Source organism: Berghia stephanieae, chromosome 1, assembly GCF_034508935.2.
Source record: "Berghia stephanieae isolate SIO BIC M18660-M18661 chromosome 1, UCSD_Bste_1.3, whole genome shotgun sequence".
In the NCBI taxonomy this organism is placed as follows: Eukaryota; Metazoa; Mollusca; class Gastropoda; order Nudibranchia; family Aeolidiidae; genus Berghia; species Berghia stephanieae.
In genome coordinates this window covers 20,238,120-20,256,455 of record NC_088360.1, presented here as the reverse complement: position 1 = coordinate 20,256,455, position 18,336 = coordinate 20,238,120, and the positions used below count along the sequence as shown (strand labels likewise).

Below are 18,336 nucleotides of genomic sequence, written 5' to 3'. Positions count from 1 at the left end.
ACCCTATTTAACATTACCTGGAATAATGACGACTTGAGGGTTGCATCCCGTTCGCACTTGGGTTCCTTCTTCTCATTGTTCCAATTTTTCCTTTACCTTAATAAGTAAAACGCCATCTATACTCTAAATATCTATGACGAATATCAAATACGTGTAGAACCTCTTCTTCCAGAATCGCGAATCCACCTATTTGAGTTGGTCTATGAAATAATTATTCTATTGATGCTATTGGTTTATATAAAATACCCAAAACATCCGCCAAGCACTGTTGTTTATTTTAAATCACACTTTGTTCCCTATTCAATTCAATTCAATTTGTGTACTTTCGCCAATAATTTACAAAAATTGATGACAAATTTTCAAGATAAAGGAGAAAATAGAGAAAGAACGGTGCACCAACAAAGCAGCCGGTAATACTATACAACGGTATTCAAAACAAACAGCCATAATTCTAAGATACAATTCTCATCACGTGAGGACTCTTGTAATTATCATTCTATCACTGAACAAGGTAATGAAAGAGGTGGCAAATGCATTATCTCAGCTACAGTAAAATTCCAAAATTCCAATTAAAACAGAATAAACAAAATAACTCCATTATTTGAATTTATTTACAATCCCACAACAACGAGTCTAAGTCAGTGAATAATCGGCATTGTCTTGAGTCGCATCACTGTCGTGGTTGGTAAATGAAAACCAACAGAGTCGTAGTAGTAAGGTATGGTAAATATTTGATAACCCCTGTGATGCACTATTGATTTCTGACTCCGAGACAGAACGAGGAATGCTGAAGATGCCGCCGGTGGGCGTGCACCCCGTCCAACCTGCTCATTCTTCAGATAAGAGACAAAATTAAATAGTATTTCGTGACTAATGCGCAGCACTGGAGCTAGACATTGTTTTAGAATATACAATAGGTGCCTTCCTGATCACTGAGGAAGAACTAAGGACCCCACCCAGATGCAAGACATGCTTAGACTAGTTAAACGATCGAAATAATCATAAGAGATAATAATAATAACACCGTAATATTTTCTTAATATCAAATTGACAAAATAAGGAGCAGACACCGGCGTAAGATAAAGAACTGAACAAGTCTGTATGAAAGGTGCCAGACAAAACAAGAAAGATAAATACAAGAAAAAAAAACATCCCAAAAAATCAGTCGAGGTCGATCGACTGATTTTTTGGGATGTTTTTTTTTTCTAGTATTTTTCTTTCTTGATTTGTCTGGCACCTTTCATCTCGACTGATTTTTTGGGATGTTTTTTTTTCTTGTATTTTTCTTTCTTGATTTGTCTGGCACCTTTCATCTCGACTGATTTTTTGGGATGTTTTTTTTTAAATTGTATTTTTCTTTCTTGTTTAGTCTGGCACCTTTCATATACTCTTGTTCAGATCTTTATCTTAATATTTTCTTACCCTTGTGTTTTCCTCTGGCACCAAAGAAGTAGGGCATCTTTGGCTGATTTCTTCTCACCGGTTTCTTGCTCCTCGTCCTGTAAATTTCAAATGTTTCAACAATTTGTTGTGATTGGCATGCAAGATTGAAACACGACGTACACTTATTTGCAGGTCTGACAGCCCCAAATCATTATGGGCTCATTGTTGTAATGGAAATCTCAAAAAATGACGCAAAATATTGTCCATTACAACATTGTTAAACTAGGCTCAATATTGCGTTCGGATGTCAGACTCGCATATATATTCACATCAGTAAAACATAATTATATTTTTAAAAAGAAAAATTCATCAATAAAATTGCATTGATTTTGGAAAAGTTGTAATTTTAAATTATAATTTATAATTATTTTAATATTTTTTTGGTGAGTAGGGGCGGGGGGGGGGGTTGGTTTTAATCTCGACTTTGCCAAGCAACATCAAAGTATTCAGTGAACAATCGACAACAAGTTGTGCAATTTCAGTGAATTAATATTTCTCTGGGGTCCTCGGATATGGTACTATAAATAATACCTAATCTAATTCGACCCTAACACCAATACGAGTCAATAGATAGAATGCGCTTGGCCAAGGAGTTCACAACATTGCCATCCGGAAGTATAACGGACCAACACACAAACTCTGTGTAACCATGAACGTTTATAGTCTGGATAATACAGTTTAGTGAGAACAACTCACAAACGCGGATGGCAAAAACAATAACAAAGGCCCGGTGACGTCATCTGCATACTATCTATAGTCTGATGTCACGCCTCCCGGAAACGGAGGCCATCTTGGTTCTAAACAAAGAAAAATCATTCCTTTTTAGTTTTCATGCTGGCTAGAACTTTTCATATGCCTTGAGATCAGAATGTGTAAAAGTCAAAACATGATCAAATGTATGTGTTTTTTTTCCTCTGGATACCCTTTATGCTCGCCGGAGAAATATTCATACGGGCGTCCGCCATTGTTCCGATAGTTTAGAGCCAGTGTTACTAAGTTACCATACGTCATTAGGAAGGAAGTGACGTTACGACTGTTGAAGAGTATTGTAGTTACAGAATATAGTGACGGACACGGTAAAAGTACTGGTTCGAAACTGTCACATTGCAAGCAACTTGAAGTGAAAGAAATCAAATTTAGTTAATCGAATAAGACCCAAATACGCGTACGTGTATTTAACGGGCTATGACAAATTATTATTATAAAAGTTAAGAATCGAGTATGTCCATTTTTTAACACGAGATTTGTTTTCTCAATTTATTGAAAATTGCAGATGTAATGGCACGAGTCAAATTTGTTTTTTTTTTTAAACGAAATTGTATATCATTTTCTTCGTCACTTTCTGGAGATGGGTTTGTCTTCAAGTTTCCATGATTTATTTACAAAACAGACATATAGATGGATGGATGGATAGATGGATGAATGGATGGAGCGATGGATAGATAGATAGATAGATAGATAGATAGATAGATAGATAGATAGATAGATAGATAGATAGATAGAGATAGGTAGATAGGTAGATAGGTAGATAGATAGATAGATAGATAGATAGATAGATAGATAGATAGATAGATAGATAGATAGATAGATAGATAGATATACAGATAGATAGACAGACGGACGGACGGACGGGTGAATGGATGGATAATAATAACAATAGTAAAAAATGACATTTGTTGAGCGCTTTCCATCAACCTAACATCTCAAATCGCTTTGAGGTTGATGGGAAGAGATATGAAGCACATGGAAGTTTCAAACACATCCAGATCATTTGCTGACATTGTAACTTACCACATCGATCATGATCTCTTGAATCTGAAATCTGAGGATGATGGTCCATATCAACCCCAGGATTAGTCGAGGGTTCCCATCTACGATGTCCTCAGCGCCAATGTTTTCAAAGTATACCTGGAGATAGAAATAAAATGATGTCGTTGGTTATGCGCGTTGTTTGACAGCTTGCGTGCGGCATAAAATGGTACATCCCATCATAATATTACATATTGAGACTTTAAAAAGTCATATTCACGCGCTGATGTGATTGAGTGCTCGCCCCACAAGCAAAGGGGCCGATATCTATACCGGGTAGAGTCAAGATTTTTCTCTGGCCCCCATTACCCCCCCCCCCCCCCCCCCACCCCCAATGATTTGATTGGGTAGCTGAGTTTATTGAATTTCGCGGGAAGTAATTTGCGATTCTAGTGTCCCAGCTAAAGACTAAAGAACAAAAGCAATACTAACACTTTATATCAAGGGAGACATGACGCTCTCTATGCGCTTATACTTATACGACTTTCTATTGGAAAGAGATAGAGCTGCTGTTATCGACCGGGTAAGAGAATATGGGCAAATAGCCGTAACCAAAGACTCAACTTTGCGGCACCCAAAGCGGACTCAAACAACGGACCTGTACGTCCAAGGCCTCATAACTACAGATACATACCTTGGTGGCAAGAAATTTCAGGCTCTTGTTGACGTTTTCTACTTTTTGTACCCTCAGCGCTCCTTTGTTTGGACGACCAAGGTTTTCACCAGATATGATCTCTAGGAGCTTCATCAAGATCTTTCCGTCAGCAAGATCCGTAAACAAGTCACGGATTTCCATACGAGCCTGGAAGATTAAAAGGAAAAGTACACAGTTATGAATGGTTGGTAACAATGTGACCCATTGCGTTGATTTGGTAATACGTCAGGATGCACCTGAAGCTTTGAGTAAATTTCAAATCTAACGTACAAAAACTTGTGTAAAAATGGATGAGGAGAAGGAGGAGGACGAAAATGAGAGGAGTAGAAGGAGGACGAGGAAGAGGGGGGAGGAGGAGGTGGTGGTGTTGGAGGTGGTATTGATGGAGGAGGAGGTGGCGACGGAGGAGAGGGAGGGGAGAAGAAGATGGGAAGGAGTAACAGAAGAGGATCGAGAAGAGAAGGGGGAAGAATGAGGGTGGGAAGGTAGAGGAGGAGGTTGGGAAGAAAAAGGAGGGAGGGGGGGGTGGAGCAGGAGAAGGAGTGGGAGAGCAGGAGAGGAGGAGGGGAAGCAGGAGGAGAAGAAGAAATGAAAGAGGAAGAAGAAAGGGAGCAGAAGGGTGCAAGAAGGGGGACGAGAAAGGGTTGAAGGAACTTTATCAGAACGATGAGGAGGAGAGACACAGCAATCAAATAATACGTCAGCAATCCTAACAACATTCTATTGTCCCTCTGACACTAACACGGATGTCACTATCGGTATGAACCTCAAAGGAGTCACTGAACCATGATCGAATCATGAAATATGCTTGAAAATAAGGGCGTATCGAGGTGCCCTGTTTTGTGGCGGGTGGATAGAGACGTACGTTCATTCATCATGAGGAAAGTTTATAGAATTGTTGGGGTGGAACGGGCTTGAGAGATGTCTGTGTTGTGTGGTTTCTGTCACCACACGTTGAGAGACTAGTTAGAATGAAACAGCATGCAATTTTGGTTTGAGAGAATGCGAAAAAAAAAAAAGTTTCAATGGTTGAACATGGGTAATATAATATTAAGACATTTTTTTTCGGAGTTGGTGTTTAAAAAAAACAAGTTTTTCTCTATGTGTCTCATTCAACTCACATATGGTTAGCGTATGCTTTTGCATGGAATACGAATATGCTTACAAATTCATATCAATTACACACATCTGAGAGGTGATTACTAGCAAAAGTCTCTCCCACATAAAATCGCATTTGATCTTATCCCTTTCATCGAAGGATCTTAGTTCTTCGTAAAGCTATAGATAGAATGAAGTTGACGTCACTTGGGTCTTTGTTATTGGTTTGTTTTTTATTGTTTTTTTTTTTGTTTTTTTGTTTTTTTTTGCCATCAGCGTTTTTGAGTAATTCTCACTAAACTGTATTAACCAGACTATAAACGTTTAATGTTACACATAGTTTTATGTGTTGGTCCGCTATACCTCCGGATGGCAATGTTGTGAGCTTCTTAACCAAGCGCACACTATCTATATCATGGTCTTATTCTAGAACAAGGATCAATATCCATATGGAAGAAGCAAGAGATTTAAGGAGATTGGGAAAACGATAAGAGTATACTGTATCTGACTCCAAGAAAAAGAAAAGAAGCTGAGAGGAGAAAGATATGAACAGATTAAGAAATAGAGATGGCGTTGGAAAACAGAGCACAGAGAAAGAGTATAGAGAGAGAGAGAGAGAGAGAGAGAGAGAGAGGGAGGGAGAGAGAGGGAGAGAGAGGGAGAGAGAGGATGAAAGGGGAGGGGGGAGGCAATCCGTCCTTATCTTTGATCATCACTTATTCAAATTGCAAACGTCGTAACAAACCAAATATAAACAATGAAGGCAGAAATACATTTGCCTGAGCAAAACAAAGCAAATCTTGAAAAAAAACGGAAAAAAATACTTCACAGACTACTTCAAGAAAGTTGTCAAAAGCCTGGAGACGATCCAAAAGAATGTCTTCAGCTAATACCAATCACTTCATAGATATATTACTATGTGCTTAGATCGCCGGGTACTTGTTTGAGAAAGCATCGACTCCAAATTGTCAAATATTTATTCTTATCTTGAGATTGAACTCGTTAAATTGATCCGTGAATTTGAACACCTTTTCACTTCACGGTCGCAACACAGAAAAACGAAAACAAGTGGTGTTGATATTAGGTATCACAAATTGGACTAGTGCACATTTGGATACATCGGCTTTTGGACACTGTTTTAGTTCAATTTGTTAAATGGTATACATATATTTGATATAGAATACTTTACCTTTAAATGGAATGACGGATTTACATAAAGGCGATAGAAGAAGCAAATGTAAATTTTAACTAATGTCTTTCGTCTTAACACGCAAAACTAATGTACACAAAGCAGTAATTTGTGTGTCATTCTATTTTTACCAAAATCTACAAGTGCCTATTTCTATTTTTGAAAAGTAGTCCTTCATAGCCATAAATCCCATGGATTCGGAGTCTGGCCACCGATTTCTATGGCGTTAAACGGACAAAAACAATTGATTGTTATCCTTTGGATAGGACGTTAGTGTATCGAATAATACTTTCCGACAGTTCTGACAGACACAGCTACCAAACCATTGCAGGTCTTTCCGAAAAAAATCTCGACTGCACCCGAGCGCTTTATCAAGTTACTGCGACTCCCCGTAATCCTTCGCCAGACTCTCATTGTGAGAGGTCTAATGGATATGATCTCAATAACCTATCTCTCTTGAATCTTAATTTGAGTAGTTTAATCATCGATGGGCAGGCTTATAATTGCATAAGAGCAATAAATATCATCTTGGCCAATGTATATTAAAGCGTGTAGGCCGTGGTCATCTTATTGACATGCCAAACAGCCAAATCTGTCAGCCCCACAGAATGCGAGTATTTATCAGTGTTTTTATATTATATAGTGTGCACTTGGATAAGAAACTCACGGCATTGCCATCAGGAAATATAACGAACCAACACACAAAACTATGTGTGATCTTGGTCGTTTATAGTCTGGTTAATACAATTAAGTGAGAATTACTCATAAACGTGGATGGCAAAAAACAATGACAAAGACCTGAGTGACGTCATCTTCATTCTATCTATATAGTGGTAGATGGAAATGCACTGTGACATATTACAAATTATGGTGGCATTTTTCAACAATTTATGTTATAATTGTGAATTATTATAATGATCTGTGGGGCCGGATTATTTCAGTTGACTGGCATATATCAAAGATAGCTAACGAAGGCTGAAAGTCGGATTAATCTAGACTATAACATGAGACTTTCCAGAAAGAACGATTGATGTTGGCGCCACTCTGCCCGTTGTTATTGTTTTCAAAACCACCAGTTCGGTTATTAGTTAAATTAAATCAATCCGACAAAGAACGTTTAAGTTCACACAGACCTTTGAGTGATTGTACGATCGTTCTGGTCGGCAGAACTGGTGAGTGTTTGTTCTATTTAAATACATTCCATCAATTCGGTTTTGAGGAAGAAGGCTTTGCGTGTCCGTTTTAAGGCCATCTTCGATGTCTTTGGGGGTCCCTATAGCTCAGTTGGTAGAGCACTCGGTTCACACGCAAAGGGGCCGAGATCGATCCCGGGTGTAGTCGAGATTTTTTTCCAACCCCTCTGTCCATCCAGCAGTAAATGGGTATCTAGGTCTGTTAAGATTTGGCGAAAAGTACTTTCCGATAGACTAGCGTCATGTCCAAAGAGTAGCAAGTAATTGCTATTGTCCGTTTCACGTTATGGAAACAGGGATAAACTCCGGCTCCGTGGGCCTTATGGCTTTGAAGGACTACTTCGATGTCTTAGTTGTGGTTAGAAGAGTCCAGGAACAAGACATTGCGCTCAGTCAAAATGTAACATTCTGAAACTCATAACCATTGAACATGGTTTAAATGGTTGACGATGTGCGATATGAATATGTTTGTTTATTTCAAACGTCATTATGGAAACTCCAGATTTTCCCAGAGGCCAGTCGAGACTACTAAAATGAGTGGCTTGTAACGTCTATGCTAACTTTCAGGGTCCTTTTAGAACCCTCTGTTTTATAGTAGTCCCATCATAACTCAACGTTAACACCTATAGAATAAACAAACGACTAGCGATTACTATGCGTTACGTCATCGAATGGTCATCATCTCATACTTGACTGAAATAAAAATGTTTTCTTTATTCGTTTGTCATATTGTCCGTCCATTACGTTAATATATATGCGTACAGGAAGGATATTGCTCCATTTTTTTAAATTACAAACCCCAAATTCCTCCCTCGGGGCGTAAAGTTTGCATAGGTTATCAAATCTCGAGGCAGTATCCCAGGTCAAGTAGATGTGTAATTTGAAACGTATCCGGCCACGCTTGGATACTCTAGGTATAACTTAGTCTACAATGATTTGTTAAAAATCTACACACACACACACACACACACACACACACACACACGCACACACAACTTGCATTCCTTGAACATAGACTGACCATCTGGATGATACATATTGAGAAGCAAGCACACGCAATGGTGAGAGATAAAAATCTTTGAGGTCTGTGTGACGCAATGATAAACGAAACAGAAAGAAAAACCAGGAGGGATGAAAATCAATTTCAAGCGAGGAAGGTTGATTTTTTTTATTTTTTTTTGGGGGGGGGTGGCTTTATTTCTCTATTTATAAATTTGTTGTTTGTTTGAGAAGGGGGGGGGGGGTATCTCCTGTTACAACTCTTACAGCAAAATTAATTTCTATAAACTCTTTACATATTCAATTATTTGCTTCTAACTGCATGCACGTCTGGTCGTTTTCACCAAGTGAGCTGTAACAGCAATGCGACTCGGCCTTTATTTGAATCGAGAGTCGCAGTCGTTGTCATTGCTCTCTATTGAGAATTTCGAAACTGGTTCATCCCGACAAAATACAGATTAGGTTCGACGGGTCACATGATTTAGTCTATCACTAATTGAGTCTATCACTAAAAATAAATAAGCTAGCATTCAAGGCAAGGTCCACGAATCTATATAGATAGTTCGAAGATGACGTCACATCGGTCTTTGTTATTGTTTTTTTGCCATCCGCGTTTATGAGTAATGCTCACTGAACTGTATTAACCCGACTATAAACGTTCATACACACAGTTTTGTGTGTTGGTCCATTATACTTCCGGATGGCAATGTTATGAGCTTCTGAGCCAAGCGCATACTATCTATAATTTCAACGGCTGTATTCTTTTTTTTTCCAGAGCACAGATATCAATGAACTATGATGGGCCCAATTCAATTTCTGTCTCGATGCTGTGGACGACTGAACATGTGCAATACGATGTATGCATATTATTGTTATCTTCGTTTCAATCCTCTCTGTTCGGGAATTAGAATAATAAAGACTCAGACCAATCCCGAAAAATACATTGACGATATATCATGTCGACTTGATCATAAACCGTGAAGACGTGAAAAGATTTGAGTTGGAAAAGAATAAAAAAAAGGGAGGGGGGGGGGGGCGTCGCAGCTATTTATGACGAATTCTAAAAGATACGATCGTAAGACGATACAAGTGGCAAACTTATGTTTATTTGATTAAGTCATAAAGAACGATAATATGACTTTATGATATAGTCTCATGGTATATTAGAATGGTGTCGATAACTACGTTGGTATCATGTCTCGTTTCTTGGTTGTTGTTATGTTTTGTTTGTTTGTTTTTTTTTTTTTTGTTTTTTTTGTTTCGGTTTATTGTTATTGTTTTGATGGGGGTTTTTTGTGTGTTTTTGTTTGTTTTTGGGGGTTTTTTTTTGGGGGGAGGGTTTACAAAGTCAAGCGACTGTGAGTATTGTCAGTAATCGATTGAACGACAACCCATTATTTATTAGACCAGGCATTATGTCCGAGGATAATGCATTTCTCAGATAATATCGCCGATCAACTCGGGTGTAAATTAATAGATATCTAATTATATGTTGTAGCCTCTTGTTACAAATTGTAAAGCAAGAACTGTAAAGATGGGGTGAAGAAGAAAAGTGTAGTTGTCAGGAGGAAAAATAAACTGCAAGTACTTGATAAGAAAGCCATACGGTTATGTCAAGTTTTATCTACAAATAAATATGAAGAAAAATCAACGAAGAAAACAGAGTGATAAAATAACTTATCAAAAAAAGACATTATCAACATAATTCATTTCTTAGTTTTGATCGATTCTTTGTTTGCCTGGATTGTTTGTTTGTTTTGTTTTTGTTTTTTGTTTTTTTTTTTTTGTGTTTTTTTGTTTTTTGTTGTTTTTTTTCTAATGAATATTTTGTTTCGTTTTATTCACATTATGTTTGATTTCATTTTTGTTCACTGTTGGCCGGTTTTAGAGATAGTTAAACGTTTTAATTATATTAATATACCATAATCTAATATTGCAAGAACTATTTTAGGGATGTTTGTCTCATGTTTTATTAAGCTTTAAGTTTTCGTAAGTTTATTCCACTGATGATTGATTGACTGTCATTTTATTTGCCTTTTATCCGTGTATTGAATAAATACCAACAAGCAATGTCAGATAAGGGCCTGTTTCAGTCGTTAAACCAAGCGTAAAGATAAGAAAACAGGATTCCTGGGGCTCTGAAAATCTTTATCTATATCGAATGACGAAATCCCCCTTTGTAGTGAAAATATAATAAACAGTTGCTGGTAAAGTCTAATAAAAAATGAGTTTTATTTCCAGCCTTTACAGTGGTAACAACCCTAAAATTGTCACTAGTTTGTTTGTTTTTTTTCTTAACTTGAGCTTTTATATAGCGCAATATCTACTAAACGTGCTCAAAGCGCTTTACAAAGGGTCACTGACAACAGGAACACGTTGAACTTTTTTTAAAGCTTTTTTTTATATAGCGCAATATCCACTAAATGTGCTTTATAAGGGGTCCATGGCCAGCAGCACCATTTAACATGTAGGACGGGACATGACGCCTGTTAGCAGATATTACAATTTTTTCGGACAGAGACAACGCTGTTAACAGCCAGGTACTCATTTTACACCTGAGTACGATGAGAGAATGTGTGAGTAAAGAGTCTTTTCCTAGGACTGAACTATGCGCCATCGAAGCTCAAACGCAGGACCTTCCTATCCGAAAGCGAGTGTCATACCACATAGCCCCATATAATAATAGAAAAAAAAAAGTTATCTTTCAAAGTCATGAGGCCTATGGAACCGGAATTTATCATGGTTTCTTTAGCGTTAAACGGACAACAGCAACTGCTTGTCAACCTTTTAATATGAGACTAGCGATCACAAAATACCTTTTTCTAGATCTAAACAATCCTAGCTACCCACTGCTGGCAAAGGGGAATTGGTGTCAGAAAAAAAAATGTTTTCGGAATCGGTATCGAATCCTTTTTGCTTATAAAGCAAGTGCTCTCTACCATCAGAGCTATTAGGGAGCTCATTAACATAAAAAAATAACATCAGTCAGGAACCTTTTTTTTATGTAGACTTTAAACCCAAGTAATCATAAATTTGTGTGTAACCTGAGAACGGGGAGTGGGGAGGAGCTTAGCTCAGCTACTAGAGCGCTCACTTCACCCGCAAAGGGACCGAGATCGATTGTCGATAAATAGTCATATTTTCATTCTTTATGTAATAAAAACATATCAAATAAGCATAGGTCGAGATTTTTTTTTATATGACCCCCTCTTGGGGTCTGTTAAAAATCTGGCGGAAGAACTTAGTGATAGACTAGCGTCCTATCAAAGGATAGCAAAGCAATTTCTATTGACCGTCTCAAGCTGAAGAAACCGGGATAAACTCCGGCTCCATGGGCTCTGAAGAACTACTGTCCATGCTGAGAGAGGGAGGGAGAGAGAGGGGGGGCGGAAGTGAACAGGTCTAGATGCGGACTAGACGAGTGTTAAGTGCATTGTGTCTGTGCCTGTTGGGTCGCTGGTCAAGAGAAATAGCATGGATTCTTAGAATAGAATGCTGTCCTATTCTAAAAAATGAGCTTCTAAAAATGAGCTTTTATATGGCGCAATATCCACTAAATGTGCTCAAAGCGCTTTACAAAGGGTCGCTGACCAACAGCAACACGTAACATAAAGAACGATACATAACACCTGTTAGGCGATATTACATTTTTTTTCCGACAGGGACAACGCTGTTGACGGCCAGGTACTCATTTTACAAAATGAGTACGGTGAGAGAATGTGAGTGAAGAGTCTTTTCCAAGGACTCAACTATCCGCCGAGCGAGGGTCGAACCCAGGACCTTCCGATCCGAAAGCGAGTGTCATACTACAAGACCACATAGCCGCACTAATCTGGCCAAAAAAAAAAAAACAACACTTTTCTATAGTTTTGGCCAGATAACTCGTCATTCAAATTATATCGACTGATTAACAATGACTTTTTGCTTGTCAAAAATTATCAAACCTGGAACTTGGGAAGTCCCAGGTTTCAGTGAGTTTTGTTTTGTTTTTTTTGTTTTTGTTTTTATTTTTTGTTGTTTTTTTTTCGTTTTTTTTTTTTTTTTTTGTTTGTTTGTTTTTTGTTTTGTTTATTGTGAGATAAGGGTCATTTTAATCGATCAATATTTGAAGGAGGAATTTACTGGCCAAAATCGTAAAAACTTGTATTTGCAGAGTACGGCAGATTGGTACTTGGTACTTGAATTAGAAACAAAAAAATGTTTGTATCGTCAACGCCCCATGCCCAGGTGTAACGGTGAAGGACTACAATCCTGTTATCTCCCATTCAACTCCAAACAGAACTCGGGCATGTTATGACAAACCAAAACATCAATGAAATTTCACCTATGGCAGAAATCAAAACATAAAAAACGTGTTGTAAATAGATAAGATATATTTACCTTTTCAAATCGTATTTATCATAATTGAATCATTATATTTATATTTACATATAAACTTATAGGATTGAATATTTTTTAAACTATTTTCCACGACGAACGAACGCGTGGCCTTAAGTTCTTTATTCTCGCAACAGCAATCTGTTCTCTTTTTTTTTAAAGATAGGGATGGGGGTCAAAACTGCTCCATAAAGCCCATGTTAACTTTTTCAACGAGCACAGAATTGCTGGCAAATCTAAAAATTATACAACTAACAATAATAATAATAATAATAATAATAATAATTAATATATACTTTATTCGTCCAAAAAAATCGAAATTCGTTTACAGACGTGGCATGCATAAAAATGTATAAACACAAAGTTGGGAATCTATGGCGACAATATATATATATATATATATATATATATATATATATATATATATATATATATATATATATATATATATATATATATGTACAAAAATGTAAAAAAAAATATAACGAACACAGAATTACTGACAAAGATAAAAAAAATTATACAATATATATATATGTGTGTGTGTGTGTGTGTGTGTGTGTGTGTGTGTATTACCAGACCGATGTTGATCGTTGAATGTTTCGATATTTTAATTTCCACAATACAGTTGTATTTTCAGTTTCCGTTTGTAAATTTTATATCATTTTATTAAACTTTTTTTTTTTAACTTTAGATTTTTGTTTTATTTTGTTTTGTGTTATCAAAATTAATATAAATCTACATGTATACAAGTTATAATCTAGAAAAAATACACAATGTAACCTGTTAGATTTCAGGGACATGCTGCAGGTCATATTGTTACGGTGAAATAGGGGCGGGGCGGGGCACTTCTTATTGTGAAAGTGGGTAATCTGTCTCTGGGCAAGGGCTCAGACGTATAATTTATGATACAAATTAGGCAAAGGCATTTGTCACAAATTAGGTACGGCCATTTCTATCTAGACCCTTCACTAGCAAAACGCATTTCTAAATATTGAACACAAAACTTTTACTTCAAAAAAAGGTCGAATAAATCGAATTCTCACTCGTCTAAATATTCCTAAACACAAGACTTCTCACGATCGATCGATGGGGATTCTCGGTTTAAGAATATTTGATAACTGGGGAGGAGGGAGTCATTTTACGCTATAATTTGTGATAAACATTTCTGGTCAACCTGTAAAAAGGAGATTAGGCAGGTGTGGGCTTAGGATACCTCATGTCCAAATCAACATTCCTATTTCACAAAAAGCAAGAGAATGCACTGATGCTTCAGTAATCTGGAAAAAAACACGTAGCCTATTTTACATTTCGGCCAGAAAACTCGTCCCTCAAATATCCGATCGATTACAATGACGAAGTCCCAAGTTTGTGAGTTTTTGACAATGTGAAGGTTATTTTAATCAATTGACGAGTATCAAGTCCCAGGTTTGAGAGTTTTTGTAAGGATGAGAGTCATTTTATTCGATCGATATTTTAAGGATGAGTTTTCTGACCAAAATTTTAAGTACCTGTGATTTCAGAGTAATGCAGTATGGTTCGATCATGGATACAAGGGTAAAGCAGGACGTTGTCTTGTATTATGAAGACAATTCAAGCCATGTTCAACGTAATCATTGGCCGATTGAATGAGTGACAGTCATTGAAAAAAACCTTGTTCTATCATTGTGTTTTGGAGTGAGGATTTCATAAGGGCGCCTGGCAGATGCCATACACTGTAGGTAATAAGAATTTGTGACTCGGGGGGAATCAAAAGAGGCAATGCAAAATGTATTGAAAATGGTGAAACCATGGTCCAACTATGAAAACCGAGTAAAGTTTATTTGTTTGGTGTGTAGAATACATATAGCTTTATAATGTACTACGTGGCTCGAAAAAGTTTATATTTCTGATTAGATAGACAAGAAGACAGACAGACAGACAGACCCGACAGACAGAAGACAGACAGACAGACAGAAGACAGACAGACAGACAGACAGACAGACAGACAGACAGACAGACAGACAGACAGGAGCAGAAACAGACAGACAGACAGACAGACAGACAGACAGACAGACAGACAGACAGACAGACAGACAGACAGACAGACAGACAGACAGACAGACAGACAGACAGACAGACAGACAGAGACAGACAGACAGACAAGACAGACAGACAGACAGACAGACAGACAGACAGACAGACAGACAGACAGACAGACAGACAGACAGACAGACAGACAGACAGACAGACAGACAGACAGACAGACAGACAACAGAAGACAGACAGACAGACAGACAGACAGACCAGACAGACAGACAGACAGACAGACGACAGACAGACAGCAGACAGACAGACAGACAGACAGACAGGACAGACAGACAGGACAGACAGACAGACAGACAGACAGACAGAAAAGACAGACAGAAGACAGACAGACCAGACAGACAGACAGACAGAAGACAGACCAGACAGACAACAGACAGACAGACAGACAGACAGACAGACACAGACAGACAGACAGACAGACAGACAGACAGGAAACAGACAGACAGACAGACAGACAACGACAGACAGACAGACAGACAGACAGACAGACAGAACAGACAGACAGACAGACAGACAGACAGACAGACAGACAGACAGACAGACAGACAGACAGACAGACAGACAGACAGACAGACGACAGACAGACAGACAGACAGACAGACAGACAGACAGACAGAAAAGACAGACAACAGACAGACAGACAGACAGACAGACAGACAGACAGACAGACAGACAGACAGAACAGACAGACAGAAAAAGACAGACAGACAGGACAGACAGACAGACAGACAGACAGACAGACAGACAGACAGACAGACAGACAGACAGACAGACAGACAGACAGACAGACAGACAGACAGACAGACAGACAGACAGACAGACAGACAGACAGACAGACAGACAGACAGACAGACAGACAGACAGACAGACAGACAGACAGACAGACAGACAGACAGACAGACAGACAGACAGACAGACAGACAGACAGAACAGACAGGACAGACAGACAGACAGACAGACAGACAGACAGACAGACAGACACGACAGACAGACAGACAGACAGACAGACAGACAGACAGACAGACAGACAGACAGACAGACAGACAAGACAGACAGAAACAGACAGACAGACAAGCAGCAACCAGACAGACAGACAGACAGACAGACAGACAGACAGACAGACAGACAGACCAGACAGACAAGACAGACGACGAAGACAGACATAGATAGATAGATAGATAGATAAAGTGAGAGAGAGAGATAGAGAGAGATAGATAGAGAGAGAGAGAGAGAGAGAGAGAGAGAGAGAGAGAGAGAATAATAATAATAATTTTTCAAACAAACAAAAAAAAAGTAACAAATTCGAAAATTAAGCGGGGTCGTGTCCTAAATAAGTATACATCCTCACAAAAGGTGCCTCGTTGACACTTCACTCAAAATGATAACAAAGCCGAACGTTTCTATTAACAAAACAGAACAAAAGATTTTAATGAGATTCAAACAGCCTTTAGAATACCTTATTCGACACAGATTGGCGTGGCATAAAGAATAGAAACACCTCCGGTTTTTTTTTTTAATTGTCATTTATAATTACAATACATTCCTTAAAGCATTGAAATATCTGGACTTGATCCAGAATTAAAGAGATTATTTGATAACTAAATTATTTGTAAACATTGCGGTTAATGTCATATTACTGTTGATATTTTCAAAATAATTGTCTTTATTTAGCGCAATATTAACCATATTATATGCTCAAATAGCTTTACTAGTGGTCTCAAGCAACCAAAACATTTGACACGTAAGACTAGATATGAGCTTGAAAGGAGCTATTACATTTTGTTTTCAACCAGGTACTTATTTAAGACTTTAGTTTGATGAGAAAATGTGAGAAAAGAGAATTTTATGAGGACTAATCACACGGCAAGAACAAATACATGCCTCCAAAGAAATTTAGGAATATTTTGGACAAACAAAATTAGAAATGAAACTTTTAGAGAAAAGATAGATACAGTGAGCATTGCTAAAACAATAGGGAACGAGATTAGCGGAAGAGGAGCGTCCCTTGATTGGAAGTCACGAGCGGAAAAGTTATTAGAGAGAGAACGTCATGTTAGTTGTGCGGCATGAGACACTTCACCGAAAGCGAGGACGAGAGAGACGCATGCGCAAAACCATTTTGACGTTCTCTCTGTAAGGTGAAGTCTAATCAAGGGACTATACTCTTCCGCTAATCTCATTCCCTATAAAAAGACGCAGATTGAGATAGCTTGGATATGGTGCCAGAATGGAGGCAATTGCTCTCCCATGAATAACACTCCGATGGACGGCTGGTGGCAACAGATGAAGTAATAGGCAGACCTAAAGAAACCCGGAGAAGATCCGTGGAAAAAAAGCTTAAAGAGGCCGGGCTAATCTGAAACAACATCGGTGTCCATGCAATCGACAGACATGAATGGAAGTCTAATGTGCCTCGTGGCTTGGTGTAAGTAATCATACAGAAGCAGCTTCTAATAGTGCTCACACTACTATGTTATAACCTAATCAGCAAATTCTTTACCGCACTCGTGCACCGTCACAAACCCGCCCGGAAGCTTCTTACTTATACTTATCCGAACCAGCGACCACCTGAGCTCTGGCCCTTCGGTCTTGTGCATGGCGTAGAAGTCAGGCGTCTTTTGTAGTTGTTCCAGGTGTCTATAAAGTGTGTTACTGATGCTTGGATTTGGTGAGAGGAATGTGCACCTCAGATCTTCAAGAGGTTGACATTCAAGGAAGCTTCATCACAACACACCGTTCAACTAGATGCTCTGCGGTTTCGGGTTCGTTCCCACATCGTGTACATGTTGGACACAGGTGGAAAGTCCCCACTGATGAAGCGATTTCGCCGTTAGGCAGGTTCTCAACCAAAGCTGATTCGATACAGCGACGAAACCGAACATTTGACAAACAGGTGACGAGCTGAATGCCATGCCAGGAGACCAGAATAAAGGTGCAAGGTAATCATATCCAACCACATTCTATAACGTTATAACGTAGATCTTAAAGGATTACATCAGATACAGATACACATGTTGTGTACATTACAACTCTTTGTTGTTGCTTTGCAATCCAGAATTGTAAGGATTCCACTGAACCGTCACATGTCAATAAAAACCAAACATCTTGCATTGTTTGCAAAATCAAAACCTGCGGTTAACACCAGTTTCGAAAACAAATATTGGCGAGTTTGAAGTTTTTCTAAAGAAAAGAAGAAAAAAAACAAAGAGAAAACCACAACTACTAGAATGTCGTACTCCGACTAAAACACGCTTTTAATTATCTTAACAAGAAAAGATTTACTTTAAATACACAACGGTAAAACTAACCCTTAACCTGTCCATATGTATTTAACCTGTGATTTTTTTAAAATTAATTTTTTTTTTTTTGGGGGGGGGGGGGGGAGGAGGGGATATCTCGGCTTTGAGACTTTTTGGTGTTACTATGAACGTGCACATATTTACAGGTCTGACAATCGAGCGCAATTATGGACTTGATTTAACATT

The 18,336-nt window shown here is 38.2% G+C and overlaps 1 protein-coding gene across 13 annotated transcripts in view; it reads right to left on the bottom strand.

The window, feature by feature from the left end:
* LOC144970112 (spectrin beta chain-like) overlaps positions 1–18,336 on the bottom strand; it is a 255,001-nt gene that overhangs the window by 165,445 nt on the left and 71,220 nt on the right. For all 13 annotated transcript variants that reach the window (XM_078909351.1, XM_078909429.1, XM_078909368.1 and 10 more), the window contains exons 3-5: positions 3,887–4,054; positions 3,235–3,351; positions 1,423–1,499 (exon numbers count right to left, since the gene is read on the bottom strand). In XM_078909351.1, coding sequence (XP_078765477.1) covers positions 1,423–1,499; positions 3,235–3,351; positions 3,887–4,054 — 362 coding nt within the window. The remainder of the gene's footprint in view (positions 1–1,422; positions 1,500–3,234; positions 3,352–3,886; positions 4,055–18,336) is intronic.